This window comes from Osmia bicornis, chromosome 12, assembly GCF_907164935.1.
Source record: "Osmia bicornis bicornis chromosome 12, iOsmBic2.1, whole genome shotgun sequence".
Lineage (NCBI taxonomy): Eukaryota > Metazoa > Arthropoda > Insecta > Hymenoptera > Megachilidae > Osmia > Osmia bicornis.
In genome coordinates, this window is record NC_060227.1 from 6157202 (window position 1) to 6172977 (window position 15776).

A 15776-nucleotide genomic window follows, 5' to 3' on the forward strand; every position below is an offset into this window, starting at 1 on the left:
AAATCAACTATAAATTCAGCGCACCTATATGTAGTGAGTGAGGGCGCGATCGGTATTTTCTTACGATACGAGTCCAAAATGTCAGACATCGATAAATGGATAGAGATTGCAAAAGAGTGCAAATATCTTCCTGAACATGATCTTAAGGTAAATAATATATATGACATATTATTTTTTATTATTTTAATTATATTATATTCCGTCGACATATTTGACAAGATATTAAACATACGCTATTAGATTACTCCTATTCATTGTATTTCTTTTGTTTAGAAACTTTGTGACATGGTATGTGATTTATTATTGGAAGAGTCTAATATTCAACCAGTATCCACTCCAGTAACCGTGTGTGGAGATATTCATGGCCAGGTAAATTTCATACCAATGTTCTAACCTCAACACAACATCGATATCTCTACTGATAACGATAATTATCTCGAAAGTAAAAGTTCGAGCTGCTTTGATTCTAGCCCGCTAATTGTTGTAATCATTTCTTTTTTCAGTTTTACGATCTAGAGGAATTATTTCGTAATGGTGGTCCTGTGCCTGATACAAATTATATATTCATGGGAGATTTTGTAGATAGAGGGTATTACAGTTTAGAAACGTTTACTCGGTTACTTACACTTAAAGCTAAGTGGTCTGATAGAATAACATTGCTTCGAGGAAATCATGAATCCAGACAAATTACACATGTTTATGGTTTTTATGGTTAGTATGTATTATAAATTAAACATTGATTTATTATCTCTACATGTATAACAATGAAATTAAATTCAGATTTTTTCCTTTATTGCAGATGAATGTCAAAATAAATATGGCAATGCTAATGCATGGAAATACTGCTGTAGGGTATTTGACTTGCTCACCGTTGCTGCCGTTAGTATCAATAAATATTAACCAAATTACATGTATATACAAGCTTATATATTTAACAAAAGTATTTTTATTTAGTTAATCGATGAACAAGTACTATGCGTGCATGGTGGATTGTCTCCAGCCATTAGGACATTAGATCAAATTAGGACGATTGAAAGAAACCAAGAAATTCCACATAAAGGTATTTATATTATTATATTGTGATGTTATGTACAATACTTGTACGAATGAACCTTCAATTTTTGTTTCAGGTGCTTTCTGTGATTTGGTTTGGTCTGATCCAGAAGATGTCGAAACATGGACCGTTAGTCCACGCGGAGCGGGTTGGTTATTCGGAAGTAAAATAACGTATAATTTCATGGAGATAAATGATCTTAAACTTATATGTAGAGCTCATCAATTGGTTCACGAAGGTATACTTAAGAAATTTTTAATTATTTAATACTATATTAACCCTTTGCGATTAAAAGCCGAGATATTCATAGCATGAGGTTTAGCCGTTTGTTCAGTCGCGATTAAATTTGAACAGCTCCCGGCCGCAAGGGGTTATTGGTAAAGTATAAAGTGTCTGTTATTTATATTTTTCCTTTATTTTATTTCCAGGTTACAGGTACATGTTTAATGACAAACTTGTAACAGTATGGTCAGCTCCAAATTATTGTTATCGTTGTGGTAATGTAGCTAGTATTTTACAGTTCACAACTGTCGATCAAAGACGCCCAGTGCTATTCCAGGCAGTGCCTGATTCTGAAAGAGTAATTCCGCCTTTAACAACTACGCCGTACTTTTTGTGATCTAACTTAGTGCTCCATTTGTTTGGATGCAGAAGGGTGGTATCTGCGTCTAGACTTTACGGAATTACATGACTGTTTCTTCATATTGATAGACACAGGCTGGTACTCTGACGGAGCATCAAATTTTCGGGAACGTATCGAAAGGTGGTACATTATTTAGAATTTCGGTTTTTAAAAAGTTACTTTTTTTATGTTTTTACGATAAAAAAAATGTGTCATTTAAACGAATAAAAAAGAAAAAACAATTATCATGTGATTATCTATTCAGGGAATATTCTTACACGTTTTTTAAGAAGATTTACCCATTTTTGTATGTTAAAGAATGAACTTTTATACATAGTGCGTCTGCCATTGCATCAGCCTGACTTCTTTAGTTCGACGAATTTTTCGAATTGAAATGTGAACTTCTGTGGTCTAGACGCTTTTGCTGTCTACTGTGTACATTCTGAGCATTCGCATCTCAGAGCAGTATTGTGAACGTATTGTTTTAAAGGCTAAACGCTTTTAAGTAAGTTGTGAACGCGAACAACAAATGGTTCAGTACTATATGAATGAATAAATGAAAAAAAAAACAAAAAAAAGAAACAAAAAAAAAACATTTAAACATTCCGCCGTGGAAAAGTCTCTGAGTATAGTGAATGCTTAACTGATATTATGATCGTTGTGCGTAGAATTCAGGTTTATTAAAGCGTGAGCATATATACTACTGTTAAGGTCTTCCTGAGTATGTAATTGATCTGTTTCTGGTTTAGATACTGTGTGTGCTGCGTGCAATTCTTTTAATACTACTAGATGCGCAATCAGTGTTCTTAGCAGCATAAATTCGGCGGTTTCGCTGAGGTACAAATAGTATGTAGCAGTAGCCAAAGTTTTCCTGCCTAGGTAAGGAAATTCAGTAGAAGAAAAATTGTATTATATGATAGGATTTTTGTTAATATTTCTATGCACATGACAACTTTATATTCCATTCTTTCTTTCTTCTTTATTACAAGCTCAACATACCGTTTGCAAAAATGTTTAAAGTAAAAAGAAAAAAAGAGAAAAAAGACAAAAAAAAAATATGTACATTGAAATTCTTTCCTAGTATCGGCCTTTCCAGCCATGTTTCACTTCTGTGTATACAGAGCAATAGTTTGAGTACTCTATCGTTATTCTCGGAAGCTTTGTACAGTTTCCATATTATATGCCAAATCGCTGTCGTACTGAATAATTATAATAGCTAGATTGTCATAAGTTCATTAATGTAGGGAGCAATTTTTAAGAACCGAGACCCTTAGCAATGTGCCTCTAAATTAATAAGCGTTTGTGTAATATAATGGTATGATGATATTGATACATAATTAATAGAACGCACCGGCCATTGCGTATCATAAGCCTGAATTCTGACCATCGATTTGCTAGCTCATGATAATTCCTAACCGATCACAGACTCGACATATATGGCATTGGCATTGGCACTGGATGTCAAGTTGAAACTACTCTATTTTGAATTTTGTGATATAGTTCAAGTGAGGCATGTGAAAATTGCGTCGACGTTTGTAACGATTTTCCATGTCGAGTCGTTTGAGGATGTTTTGAAGACTTGTTATTTCAAGAAGTATAATCAACTTTTGAACAGTGCCTTCAGAACTATAACATGACGGTCTACTAGAAGTAAACACTTTCTAATGACAGATAATCATAGAGACGAACTAGGACGGATCATAATAAATAACCGAGAGCTTAACAAAAGGGCGTGTATAAGGAATTTTCTCTTTCACCTTTTTTATATTCCAGGAAGTATTATTAACAATCCCTTTATGATAATTCGACTTTTTTATTATTATTATCTCTCGTAAGATATTTCGGCGTCCATTTCGATTGCTTTTCATACGAGATACTTTTTACATTTTACAATGATATCGACTAAAAATATTTATATATATACATATATATATATATATATCTATTCAGATTGTTACGATATGCAATTACACGTTTTTACATTAACCGCTGCTTTAATACTTACATTGTCAATATTGTATTAGATAGATTATTATACAATTTTAAGACACGGAGTTTACGTTACAAACTCGACCCGTCGTTTTTGCAGCCTCTAATTAATATATCGTGAAACGGAGGTGATGCATGAAAATGCCTATGTAGTACGGACATCCTAGAAATCGTAAAAAGTATTAGCCTCTGTGTCTACTTAGGTATTCGCAGTATTCACCTTTTAATGCCTCTGTCTGTGATCGCTTTAATCTTATCGAAGTGTCCAAGCGCTTGCGACGATTGTACATCGGATAAGCTCCACGTTAATAAAGACAATGACATTAAAAATAATGAGACTAATAAGTTAGCATAAAGTATATGTTCTTCTCTGCGGGAGCTTGAACACTGCGCATAATTCTTAAAGATCTCACAGGTAGACAACAGTTTAACGATCATGTACCTTGAAAGTATAGACTTTGTTATGTTAATGTAATGAAACGTCTGTAATAAAAATGCGGAAAAATTGCAACTGACATTATCAATAATACTCCCGTTATTATTGTGATAAATAAAGTACAAATATATACATACATATACTATATACACACACATATATAACTATATAATATCGTGAGGTGTTGAAAAGGAAAAGTTATCATATGTAGGTGTGGGTGTGGAACAATAAAGATATCATCAAATCTGTTCATCTTTAATTAGTTTATTTACTTGTAATAATATTATTTTCATCGCATATATATATATCATTCTATTATGATATATATACATATATATATCATTCTATTTATTCCTTACTATTTATATATAATAATATAGTGTATTTATGTTCATTATGTATAATATATTATCTACATTTATAATCCCTATGAAAGGCATCTCCAAACAGACTTCAGATTTACTTTTTTTTTTTTTTTAAAATATCTTATTTATTCATAAAAATACAGGGGGTTTACGCGCCACCTGTGAAATCTAGCCTGTTTTGCCCGGAACCGATAGCTTCCGATTATTGGTCGGACGAACAACATTATATATCTTACAATCTTTCATTTTTGTAATAACAACGAATTCATTATGTTTCTCAACATCATCTATATGTACACGTCTTTACGCAAACAAGTTAAAGGATTTTTTCCCCTTCAGCTACGAATCCGTAAGCGCATTCGCGTTATTAATATCATTCACCACTGGGTTAAACGACGAAAAAGAAAAATGATCCAACGATTTCAAGAGCTCACGATACGAGACAGAGAATGAAATGCAATAAAAAATGCAAAGAACAAGCTAGACGAATATTTACGAAGTCGTTAACTAACGACGAGAAATAAGTTAAAACTAAAACGTAAGTCTTTACAATAAACGAATATGTTCTCTTCTCCACCGACTAGACTGTTTGGTTCGAGACATGCATCGACGAATATAAAAGAAAAGCACAAGAGAAGATTTCTCGTTCAGTCTCTAAACAATTCAAAAGAAATAAAACACGTTTCTATAACTCATTTGCTTCGATTAAAAATTTTAAATGAAATTGCAGGTGTTTAATGTGACTAACAATAAGTACAATTTCGTTAACGATTCTTCGAAGATTAAACAATTTATAAAATCTAATAAAAAATGCAATAGAATCATGTTTGAACGCTTCCCAGGGTAGAATAATAATGATTCTTTAAAAAACACGTTTATAAACTCGATATCGTGAACAATTATTAACAATTGAATCAAGTGCAAAAATTTGAAAAATATCGAATTAAATAATTTCCCGCGCATTCGTAGCGATCGACGGGAATTCGTAATTCGCGCGCAAAAGATCGATTGAAAAAATTTGTTTAGTAGCAACGCAGCATCCGGTTCCCGGCAGAGCGGCGATTCACACGGCGCTCAAATCTCAGTTACAAAAGGAATAGTCGAAGGTAAACGAGACGATAAAAATGTACTTCCTAAACGTAGGTAGAAATTGGTAACTTTGACTCACTCATTGAAAAAGTATTTCCTCTTGCCAATCCGGCATTCGTGCTTTCTTTCTGCCCATCGTTTTTGGGTTAACGTTTGTATTGCGCGCGCCTTCGGCTATCACGTGACAAGCAGCATACTTCAGTGTTCGCCAATCCGTTCAAAGTGACAGTCCGTGCTCGTAATTTCAGTGACTTTTGTAGTTTTAATAGTGAAATTAATGACTGAATTACATTTCTTTCGTGTTCCTGGCTGGTATAGAGCATCGAAGAAGACATCACGGTGAGTGAAACATGTGACAACAACTTAATTCGATAATATATCATTGATAGCTGATCACGGCGTCACGTGGACGCTTCACTGTTCCCGGTGTCACGTTTAAACGTACATAAAATACATATAACCTGTCGACCTTGTTACATCTATTGCTCGTACAATCATAAATCAGCGATTATTATGAAGGTTTTCGTAAAATAGGTACAAATATTTCGATTGATTCAGTGTTCTTCGACGATCACGATCGAAACGATCGAACGAAACAAGATGTCCGTGCTATTCCGTTACAAAACGACGGTTCGATAGTTGTCTCGAACGATAGCTACATTATCCTGCGTGAGCAATAAATTTGCTCAGAAATCACCGAACTTTATATACGCGATTAGAAACACTGTGTGGCCGCTTGACACCATATACAATATATATATATATATATATATATAATATATATATATAGAACAGGTATAACACGGAATTATACAAAGAGACAGGACTAGTACTTTCAACGTAGTTATTATTAAACCTTTCGTACAATATGTACAAAGTTAAACCCACAAACGAGAGGCATATGTTTTTTTATACTTTTAAATTTCATCTTTCTTTCATCTCTTCTCTTTTTTTTTCGTTTTTTTTTTGTTGTTTCTTTTTTTTACTTTTTGCTCAATAGACTCTCACTCGCACTTAAATATTAAAGGTTGGGCATGATAATACTCGCGGTAGTATAATGCCCTAAGTCTTGCTGATCCAACGCGTAGCTCTCCCGTAAGCAGCTGCTGTACTCCCAGACATCGATGCACATTTTCAATTTTATACAATATACATATTTATATTTATATTTATATACTTATATGTATATATATAACGTAATATTAAAAGACAGTCCAACTTGGCGCTCTTTATCTATTTTCACGCGGTGTTCATCGACCTTCCCCCCCCCCCTCGCTCGTTCTTTCGTACCCGATACCGCTGCTCGTCTATGTACAGGCTAACAATAAATAGAACGCGACAAGAAAAAGGTTTCTTCGCGGGAAGTACATAAAGTTTAATCGACCTAACCAGAATAAAAAAGATCGATAGGGTTGGTTGAGGATCGAAGGATTGGGAATTGAAAGGAATCAGGGTATCGTGGGATATCGACAAAGATAGGGATAGACAGAAGGAATCGTTTCTTTCTCTCTAAATATATTGCACTATCGATAAGAACGGTAACTTCGAAGCAAACTGTTTATCGCCCGCCGATCGCGTAACATTCTCGAAGGAAGAAGCTAAAGATCCCATTTCCGGTCCACTATCCGGCGGATATTATTCTTAAACTAAACTCAGCGAGGTCCTGATACTTTTTCAATTCGTTTCTCGTTGGGTGCTACCTCATCGACCGTCCAATTGAACACAGAGACAAGTGTACGATGATGTCCGGGGAATACAGGAACCGTTACCCCCCTCCCCCAGTTCCTTAACCGCAAATAATATACATTGTTTACCGTATTGAAGTATCCCATCGTTAGTTAAGTCTTATAGTATGGACAAGTATCCTTAGGCTAGTAGGCCCAAGGTGTTTTGCGTTTTACAGTTTCTCGTGTTGATTCTTTCGTACGTAAGCTCGCCGACCACGAGTCCGCTGAAAATTCTCTTCGATATCATGGAAAAACTATACGAAACGATATAATTAGTCGAAGTTTTGAGCAGTAATTCGATTGGTAACGCAATGGTAACTCTAGTCACGATCCAGAATATTTCAGGAAAATTCGTAGATCAAACGCGAGATGGATTGAAAGAGAGAAAAAAAAAGTATCGAGTAAGTTTATTAAGATGAATAGATAAATGCAACACGATCAAAGTTATCCAAAAGACGATAATCTTTGGTAGTGAAAAGAAAAGGGGATCGATTTTCATCGTACTCGTGATCGTACAGCGTACAGGTGATTTAGCGCGTGTTTACGATAATTTCTATGGAGGCAAGATGAAACGATCACGTCGCGATAGAACGTGGCGCTGATTAATTACATGCGTATACAGGGAGCGTTATTATTATTATTTTTTTTTTTTTTCATATTTCTTTCTTTGCCTCTGCCAAGACACCGAACGACGTTTCGACTGGCGTGAACCACCGGGTTATTTTGTCTTTCGTTAAGATTCCCTCCTAGAACGAATCGGTATTCGCTATCTTAAATAATTGAGCCAATCCCGAGCACCTGGTATTTCCGGGTCGCGAAGAAAGCAAATATCACACGTGTCGACGACACACATACACATATGTATATCTATGATTGCTAATCGAAGCGCGGGAACACTGATCGTTCGAATTGACGCGACAGAGAGAAGGAAAGAAGAAGAAGAAAAAAAAAAGAAAAATATTGAACATTGTATACGCTTCCTCGCAAGAGAGAAATACCAAGTCTCTTGCTGTTCGTGTTTTCCGTTCGTTTCACGCGGTTTATATCTTTCCTCATTTTCCTTTTTCTTCGTTTAATATATATACACACATACATGTATATATGTATAATACTATGAAATTATCGCAGTCTCAGCGAGGAAACATAAAAAAAAAAAAGAAAAGAAAAAAATCTAATGATGAACACCCGGTAACGAGAAACGAAGCGCGCTCGTTCGAACGATCCGATCCTCGTCCTATCGTTTATGCAGAATAAATTGCATCGCGATAATAGGCTACGAATAACACTTGGAACAATATAAAAAATTCATCAAAAAATTCGCGTCAGTCGAAATTATCAGCGAGTACGAACGTATTCGTATCGCAAGGCGAGCTCATCCTTCGTTAGCAAAAAAAATCGAAGATGATTCTTCGAAAGTGTTTGAAAAGCAATTCTCGAACGTTTCTCTATTTTTATCGTCTATCCGTAAGCTCCTAGAATAACGTTTTATCTCGCGAATCGAGGAAGAGGATCAGTTGGTTCGAAAGACGATCAGAACAAGAACATTTTCGACCGGTGAATGATGCGTAAAGATTACGTCGATGGTGATCGAATGTAAATGAACAGAAAAACAGTGAATATATGTATATATATATATAATATAATATAGTCTTCTGTGTTGCGCGCTTGGACCATGATTCGGAGCCGCGAACGACGACGAGGACGACAATAACGACGAGTACGATCGTATTCTCTTTCGTTTCCTTAAGAAATTTCATTTCCATTCAGTATTTTCTTCGTTTCTCTCGTCTTCGTTTCATTCCGGAATGGGTGCACGTTGATAATGTCGCACTTATGTTTACTTCAGGGGATGATTATGTCGATGATGGTGTTGTTAGTCTATCTAGCGTATCGCGGTTGTATGTTTGAACGTAAAGGATACGCAAACTGGCGGCAGTCGAAGTTGTAACGATGGATTGTTCTTTGCATTTGTGTCGTTGCTGTTTGGATCTCGTCGTCGATCATCATCATCGTCATCGGCATTATCATTACAGTCAGGGGGATGGATCATCAACATCGGTCGATGGATCGTTTCGGTCGTTTTGGTAGTCTGCTATTTTAGCTGATAGCGATGGAGAATAGTAGTAACAGTAGCAGTAGTAGTAGTAACAGTAGTAGTAGGTGGTAGTAGGTGGCCTACAAGTGAGCGTACGTAACGAGAGTCTTATTATCGATCGGATTATGCAACGTGAACACACAATGACGTAGTTGCGTGGTACTGCGTACAGAAATATATTATTATAGTCTTTTAGTTTCGATAAAAAAGTTTCAGTTCCCTCCTCGATTGATTTTCCATCTCGAGGTGGCGCGCTTTCTCTCTTTTTCACATTCGTTCGTATCACTTTCTCTCGCACGACATTTTCACCCTCATTCGTTCGTTCTATCATTCAAAATTCTTTATATTCTTTCATTTATTTCTTTATATCTTATCTAAAGCATTCTCTTCGTTTTCTTTTTCTCTCGCCGTCTCATCTCCTCGTTTCTCTCTCTCTCCCCCTTAATTTCTTCATCTTTTATTTTTCTTCAATTAATTTCCCATTTCTCTTTCGCTCTCTTGTATTGTTTTTATCACGTTTATCACGGGTATCCCGTTCCCTTTTTCGACCTTCTTCATCGTTTGTACAACGCAACGAACACACACATTTATATTATTTATATTATTTATATGTATATATATATACTTTTTATATAATTATTATACATACGCAAACAAAGCTTTTCCCTTTTTTTTTTCTTTCTTCACCAGGCCCAGTTTCAACGGGCTATCCTTTGTTTGCTCTTCTCGCTTAGTTTGTTCGATTCTATCTTTCATACATACATATATATATATATATATATATAGATTTCTCTTCATATTTATATTTGTATATATTTATATGCATAGTATGTGTATAGGTATTCAGCTTCGTTTATCGTCAGTTTATTTTTTATTTACTATCTTTGAATTGTTGAGTTCAATAGGAAAGGAACGTAGAACATTTTACTCTCGAGTAGAAGAGCTGCCGCCGATTGTACCTGGAATTCAGGAAAAAAAAACAAGGACGAAGATCAATTAAAGGATCACTCGGCTTAGCTTTTTCGCGCGAAGTTAATTTCGAGTACGTTGTCGCGCGGCTACGACGATTGTTCCTCGTTTTTATTTTTTATTATTTTTTTTTATTTTGATGAACTTACTTCAGGCAACCTGACGAGAAGATCGTGAAACCGATTCGGTTGTTGAGGCGCGCTGTGCTCGACAAAACTTCGCAGACAGCTCATGTACCGTTCTTGCAGATGCTCTAATTCCATTGTACCTCCACGTGCTAAGAGAAGGCAGATACAAGAGAAAGAATCGTAAATAGATGTTAGAAACTTGTATGCTTTTACCGCGATCCTCGGTTACACTTTCGTATATAACGTTCGTCTCTTTTTATCGGGGGTGAGTAGCAATTGCAGGGAATCGTAAACACACTCGATAAACTACGTTAAATTTATTGCCCGCGATCACTCGAACGTTGTATGGATTAATTGGGATAGTTTTCAGTGAATCGAATAATAAAACCGACGAATATTCCAATCGAATCGTTCGAATAATTGCGAACATTGTTCTACACACTAGCGTTCGTACGCGTGAAACTTACATTTTGCTTCGCCAATTGCAGCATTAGCAAAAAGGATGCATTTCTTTATATTTTAAGTTTCTCAACCAACCGTAGAAAGTCGTTCGTTCCTGTTTCTTTCATTTCTTTCATACGATGAGTTAAGGACACTTACCTTGCGAGAGCATGGTGATTACTTTCAGACAGACATACTCTTCCATCCGTAGCCTCACCCTCCTGAACATTAACGTGACGTACGTGATCTTTTCCACCATGAGCCCTACGTCTTGTTGTAATTGGTCCATGGTTATCGGTCGGCCCATCATGTTGGTTAGGCACGTTTGTAACGTATACATGTTGTTCGATACCTGTACACGAATTCATTTGTTCGTTTCATTCGTGTTATAATTAGAATTTTCTTGAAGAAATGAAGAAATTCAATTACTTCTTGCATAAAATCCGCACCCATCACGTCGGTACCGACATTGGAGAACTTGTGCTGACCATGTATCGCTTGATAGGCGGAGGTGGTCAGCACCAGGATTTCGTGCCACTTGTGGGTGAGCAACGTCGTGTGAACTTCGACCGGTAGCTCAAGGTAAAAGGGTAACCTTTTGGTCCACTGCACCAACTTGTACACTATACTGTCCCCTATCTGACACAGCTTGTCGCTTAGGTTTGATTTATGGTCCAGCAGCTCGTCCAAGTTCTATAATACAAGAGAAAAAGTCATTTCATTGAAAAACCCTCGTCCTATGGTAAAAATATTACGAAACGATTTCAAATCGATACTATTCGTTTCAGTCTGAAAATAATATTAGTATCATTCGAATAATGTGATTCGAGAATGTAGAACATTGAAACGTACCCTTAACGTGGCTATATCTTGGAACTCGTCGCAGTCTATGAGGGACTGGATCATGGCGACGGTTGCATCAAAAGGAAAAGATCGATCCCTCGAACTGCTCACAGTGTTGTCTAGCCTCTGTCTTAAATGTACCACCTTAAACATTACCAGTGTAACCCTTAGATTTAAAATTTCGCTTCTTAAAGAGTACAAAGAGCATGTGAAAGTGCTTAAAAAAAAGTTAACAGTAACAAAGTATCCGCTTTAATGGAACATTATTAAAGTTCTAATTTTAATACTTTCCATTAAAAAGAGTTATGTTTGATATCTCACATGACACATAGGTTTTGCTGACTTTTATGAGAGAAATAGAAGATAGGTTCTGATTTTACTTTTTACTATCTATCATAAAATAAACGATTTACTGCCGTGTTTATTACCAATATTTTCCTATTCGCACAACAGACTTTAAAGCATTATTAGCATATAAATAAGATGATTTTAGTTTACATCTTCTTCGATACAGAAACAGTTGTATCTTCAGTCTTTTCATGATATCAATTTGATATCTCTTATCATTTCTAAGTGATGCATAAATCAATAATAAGAAAAATCTTGTTAAGAAGGTTTGGGTTGATAATTATTTCGTTCGATTTCTCATATGAATCGAACAAACAAGTCGTTGCCATTTTAAGGCACCAGTGATCCCGGTAGTTGAATAAATTCGATCGATCGATCGAATAATCGCGAAACAGCGCTTCCTACGTTAATCCGATCCGGCCTTTCACTGACCTTTTCGGACCCGCTGCTACTTCCTCGAGGTCGATATTCGTCGAGGCAGACGAGAGGGAGAGCGGCCTCGGTTCGCGATACCTTCGGGGAAAGCTGCGATCCTCACCTCGACGGATATAACCCTTAAGTTTTCTACACACGGTCGCGAACCGTGGGACACGTTCTCGTCGCTGAAGGCGATCGAGTTGGAGGTGGAGAGACGAAGGTGTTGGAGGAGGAAGAAAAGGAGGTAGGGTGAGGTCAGTGTCCCTTGTGTGCAGACTTTCACGAGTTACGAAACCGACGGAGAACTGCCCGTCCTTGGCACCGGCTGTCGCTGATTTTCTATTGTCCCTACCTTACAGTCCTCGTCATCGTCGGTGTGTTTCACCTGGAGATGATTCGATACCCACCTGGATAACGATTAACACCCATCGATCTCCCAACTCTCTTTTCATATTCATTTCTTACATTTCTGTGCAAAGGATCGTTTGCACTTTCAGTTCCGTGTTTCGTTGAAAACTTCAAGTTCCTTTAAACTTTTAGAAAGATTTTTAGAAATTTTAAACTCTTCCTCTTGAAATGGTCTTATCAGACCGAATCTACTACCACGAAACTCGAAGTAGCGCTGTTTTTGAAATTCGTAGGAGTATCCATGTTTTGCAGAGACATACAATGATTCGGCCGGAGATGGAAAGTGACCTCCTTAATGGAGCTCCACCGGCAATATTTATCCGGTCCTCGAGTCATCGATTTCACTTTTGGCAATGGCCTCTAGCGGGCTGACTGTTCCCGGTAATTCTTCTCGTTGTTTGCATACCTCACGTGCTCGATGTACACAACAACTTCGGTTAACCTTTATTATGGCCAACAAATAATACCTTGCACAATGTCCCGATGTTTTTATATTCTGAACATTCGTGTGACGAGTTAGGTTCTTCCTAAATCTCTCCTTAGTTAAAGAAAATCTAAGTTACATTAAATTTCCATTTGAAATTCAGTCCATTTCGTAACTCGGTCAGAATTTGATGATCTTCCATCAGTCGCAGGATCGGTTTAGGATTCACTTGGCGGATGATTAATTTTCATCGTCGCTGTTGCGGCCACGTAGGGAACACTTTCACGATGTTAAAGATAATACGGTGCACGTTTAGAAGAGCACGAAAAAGCATGCGAGACGACGACGACCAGCCAATCGGCTCTCGAACTGCTTGCTCGTTGTACATATCTATCGGCTTTCGTAATATGGGAAACCTTGAGGGTTGCGCAAGCGGACTCGTAAGAAAGTGAAATTGCAACGGGGAGTTCATTCATTTCAGGATCGTTCCGCTGAAAAGCGATCGAATCCGATGATTTTCCCTCGTCGCGTTATTTCTCCTTCGAGCCACAGATAATCCTCTTGCAAGCACGATATGCAAAATAAGTGCAGTAAAAATTTCCATAGGAATCGTGTAATCTTTATATTAGGGTTGGAGTGACGTATCGTGTCGCAGTAATAGAGAAACGAATTTTCCTACGATAATTATTCATCTCTGCTGTTCCTTCTGTCCTACTTTTTTTTCTTCTAGAAACGACGAAGCGTTCTTCAGCGCGTATCCATCGCGTTTATGAATGTAATCTCACGTGGGAGCTCATAATCGCGTTTTACCTCAGCCAGCGTAAATTTCTCGTCGTTTTCTTACCTGTTCGTAACGCAGTCGTAAACGCTCGGCAATTCTTTTGTAATCGTTCGCATTCATTTCCTGTATGATTTCAACTTCTGTTCCGAAGCCATCGGATTCCGAAGGGAAGCCTTTGTTACTTTCGCGTAAAATTGAGGAGAAGAAAAGGTTCGATCGAAAGACCTTAATTAAAAAAAAAAAAAGTGAACAATTTGCACATCCATGGGTTTGGCAGAAAAAGGAGGATACTTTTGATTCATTTACAAGATGTTCACAAGACTGTATATTTATGGGCTCCCGTGAATGGATATTGTAACCAGACGAAAGAAGAAAGATTTCGACGAAGCATGTGATCCTCGATCGCGTGCAGCTGCTCCGAAAGTGAAAGTAAAGATGCCTTCGGGACGTTCTCATCGACGCTGGATTCTCTCGCGAAGAGATCAACTTTTGTCGACCCGAGCTCGATTTCTAGCAGAGCCGGCTCGAATAAATCACTCGAATCGTTGTTACGTCCCGGCACGTTGATCTATATGCGCTCCGGCCAATGGAGGATGAAAAAAGAAGAAGGAAAAAAAAATGGAAAGAAGGAAAAGATGTTTCACACGTGGAATTGGCTCGTTAGATAATCGCTTTTGATGGAGCTGATAGAGAAATCCCGTGGAATCTGTTGATGCAACGCGAGCTCGTGTCGAGTTATCACGCAGGAAGATCGCGTGAAATCGAACGGGTTGCGTCATCGTTCGAGAAGAAATGCTCGAACGAGTAGAAAAACAAGTGGAAATTACCGTACTCGTTCGGTGGATACACTCCTGTCCTCATATTGGCGATATCGTCGTGTGATTAAATTAACGATTAGAAACTCGATTTAAAGATAGAGAAATGTACTCACTTCGGAGGGGTTGGTAAGCGCTGTCTTCAGGATCGTCCCGTTAACAAGATGACCCGAATGAGCTGGGTGACTCGAGTGACTGGTGGTAGATTGCGAGTTAAGCGGGTCGCCCGACGAAATTTTGTGATGGTGGAGAAAACCACCGGCTAGCTGAGCATGCTGCTGTTGGCTATGGTGAGCAACTGCAGCTACAGCCATGTGCTTGTCAAGCATCGTCGAGCCCATGGTGTTTTTATTACCACCAAGGGATCCCGACCCGTTAACACCGCCAACGTTACCGCCGCTACTCATGCCACCCATGTTTCCACCAACTCCGCTCGCTTTGTTACTCTTCTTGTGCTTTTTGTACTTCACCTAAACAACAAGATGTTTCATTTGAAATTCACCACCTCGGTACGGAGGTTTACCAGAATATAGTAGTTCGTTTATTTAGAGAATTAGAATTTATAGATACTCGAAGAATTAGGATTTACGTACCTTGTAAAGGTTATACACAGCACCAGAATTTCTTCCCCCAGGCATCCGATCTTCCCGAACTGCCTGAAGGACCATACCCTGTTCAATGCACTTTTTGAAGCGACAGTACTGACACCTGTTCCTTTGGGCTTTCGTGATCTCGCAGCCACCTTCCGCTACACAGGTGTACACCCGCCTATTTTGCACGGTCCTCTTGAAGAACCCTTTACACCTGCGCATAAACGGTTTATAC

At 37.7% G+C, this 15776-nt stretch overlaps 3 protein-coding genes across 8 annotated transcripts in view; 2 read left to right on the top strand and 1 right to left on the bottom strand.

Moving 5' to 3' along the window:
- The first annotated feature begins 60 nt into the window (after window positions 1-60).
- Window positions 61-4173, top strand: LOC114871743 (serine/threonine-protein phosphatase 6 catalytic subunit). The gene is made up of 7 exons (XM_029178040.2): window positions 61-147; window positions 274-369; window positions 504-711; window positions 800-879; window positions 955-1060; window positions 1131-1292; window positions 1483-4173. The coding sequence occupies exons 1-7, from the start codon at window positions 79-81 to the stop codon at window positions 1671-1673; spliced, it is 912 nt and encodes a 303-aa protein (XP_029033873.1). The 5' UTR covers window positions 61-78; the 3' UTR covers window positions 1674-4173.
- A 287-nt stretch (window positions 4174-4460) lies between these two features.
- Window positions 4461-15776, top strand: part of LOC114871704 — a 125374-nt gene continuing 114058 nt past the window's right edge. For both annotated transcript variants that reach the window (XM_029177927.2, XM_029177931.2), the window contains exon 1: window positions 4461-5894. The gene's annotated coding sequence lies outside the window, so the exon portion shown is untranslated. The remainder of the gene's footprint in view (window positions 5895-15776) is intronic.
- Window positions 9787-15776, bottom strand: part of LOC114871703 (hormone receptor 4-like) — a 106896-nt gene continuing 100906 nt past the window's right edge. For all 5 annotated transcript variants that reach the window (XM_029177918.2, XM_029177920.2, XM_029177917.2 and 2 more), the window contains exons 5-11: window positions 15545-15755; window positions 15068-15421; window positions 11768-11902; window positions 11345-11608; window positions 11075-11267; window positions 10496-10623; window positions 9787-10336 (exon numbers count right to left, since the gene is read on the bottom strand). In XM_029177918.2, coding sequence (XP_029033751.1) covers window positions 10256-10336; window positions 10496-10623; window positions 11075-11267; window positions 11345-11608; window positions 11768-11902; window positions 15068-15421; window positions 15545-15755 — 1366 coding nt within the window. In that variant the 3' untranslated portion in view covers window positions 9787-10255. The remainder of the gene's footprint in view (window positions 10337-10495; window positions 10624-11074; window positions 11268-11344; window positions 11609-11767; window positions 11903-15067; window positions 15422-15544; window positions 15756-15776) is intronic.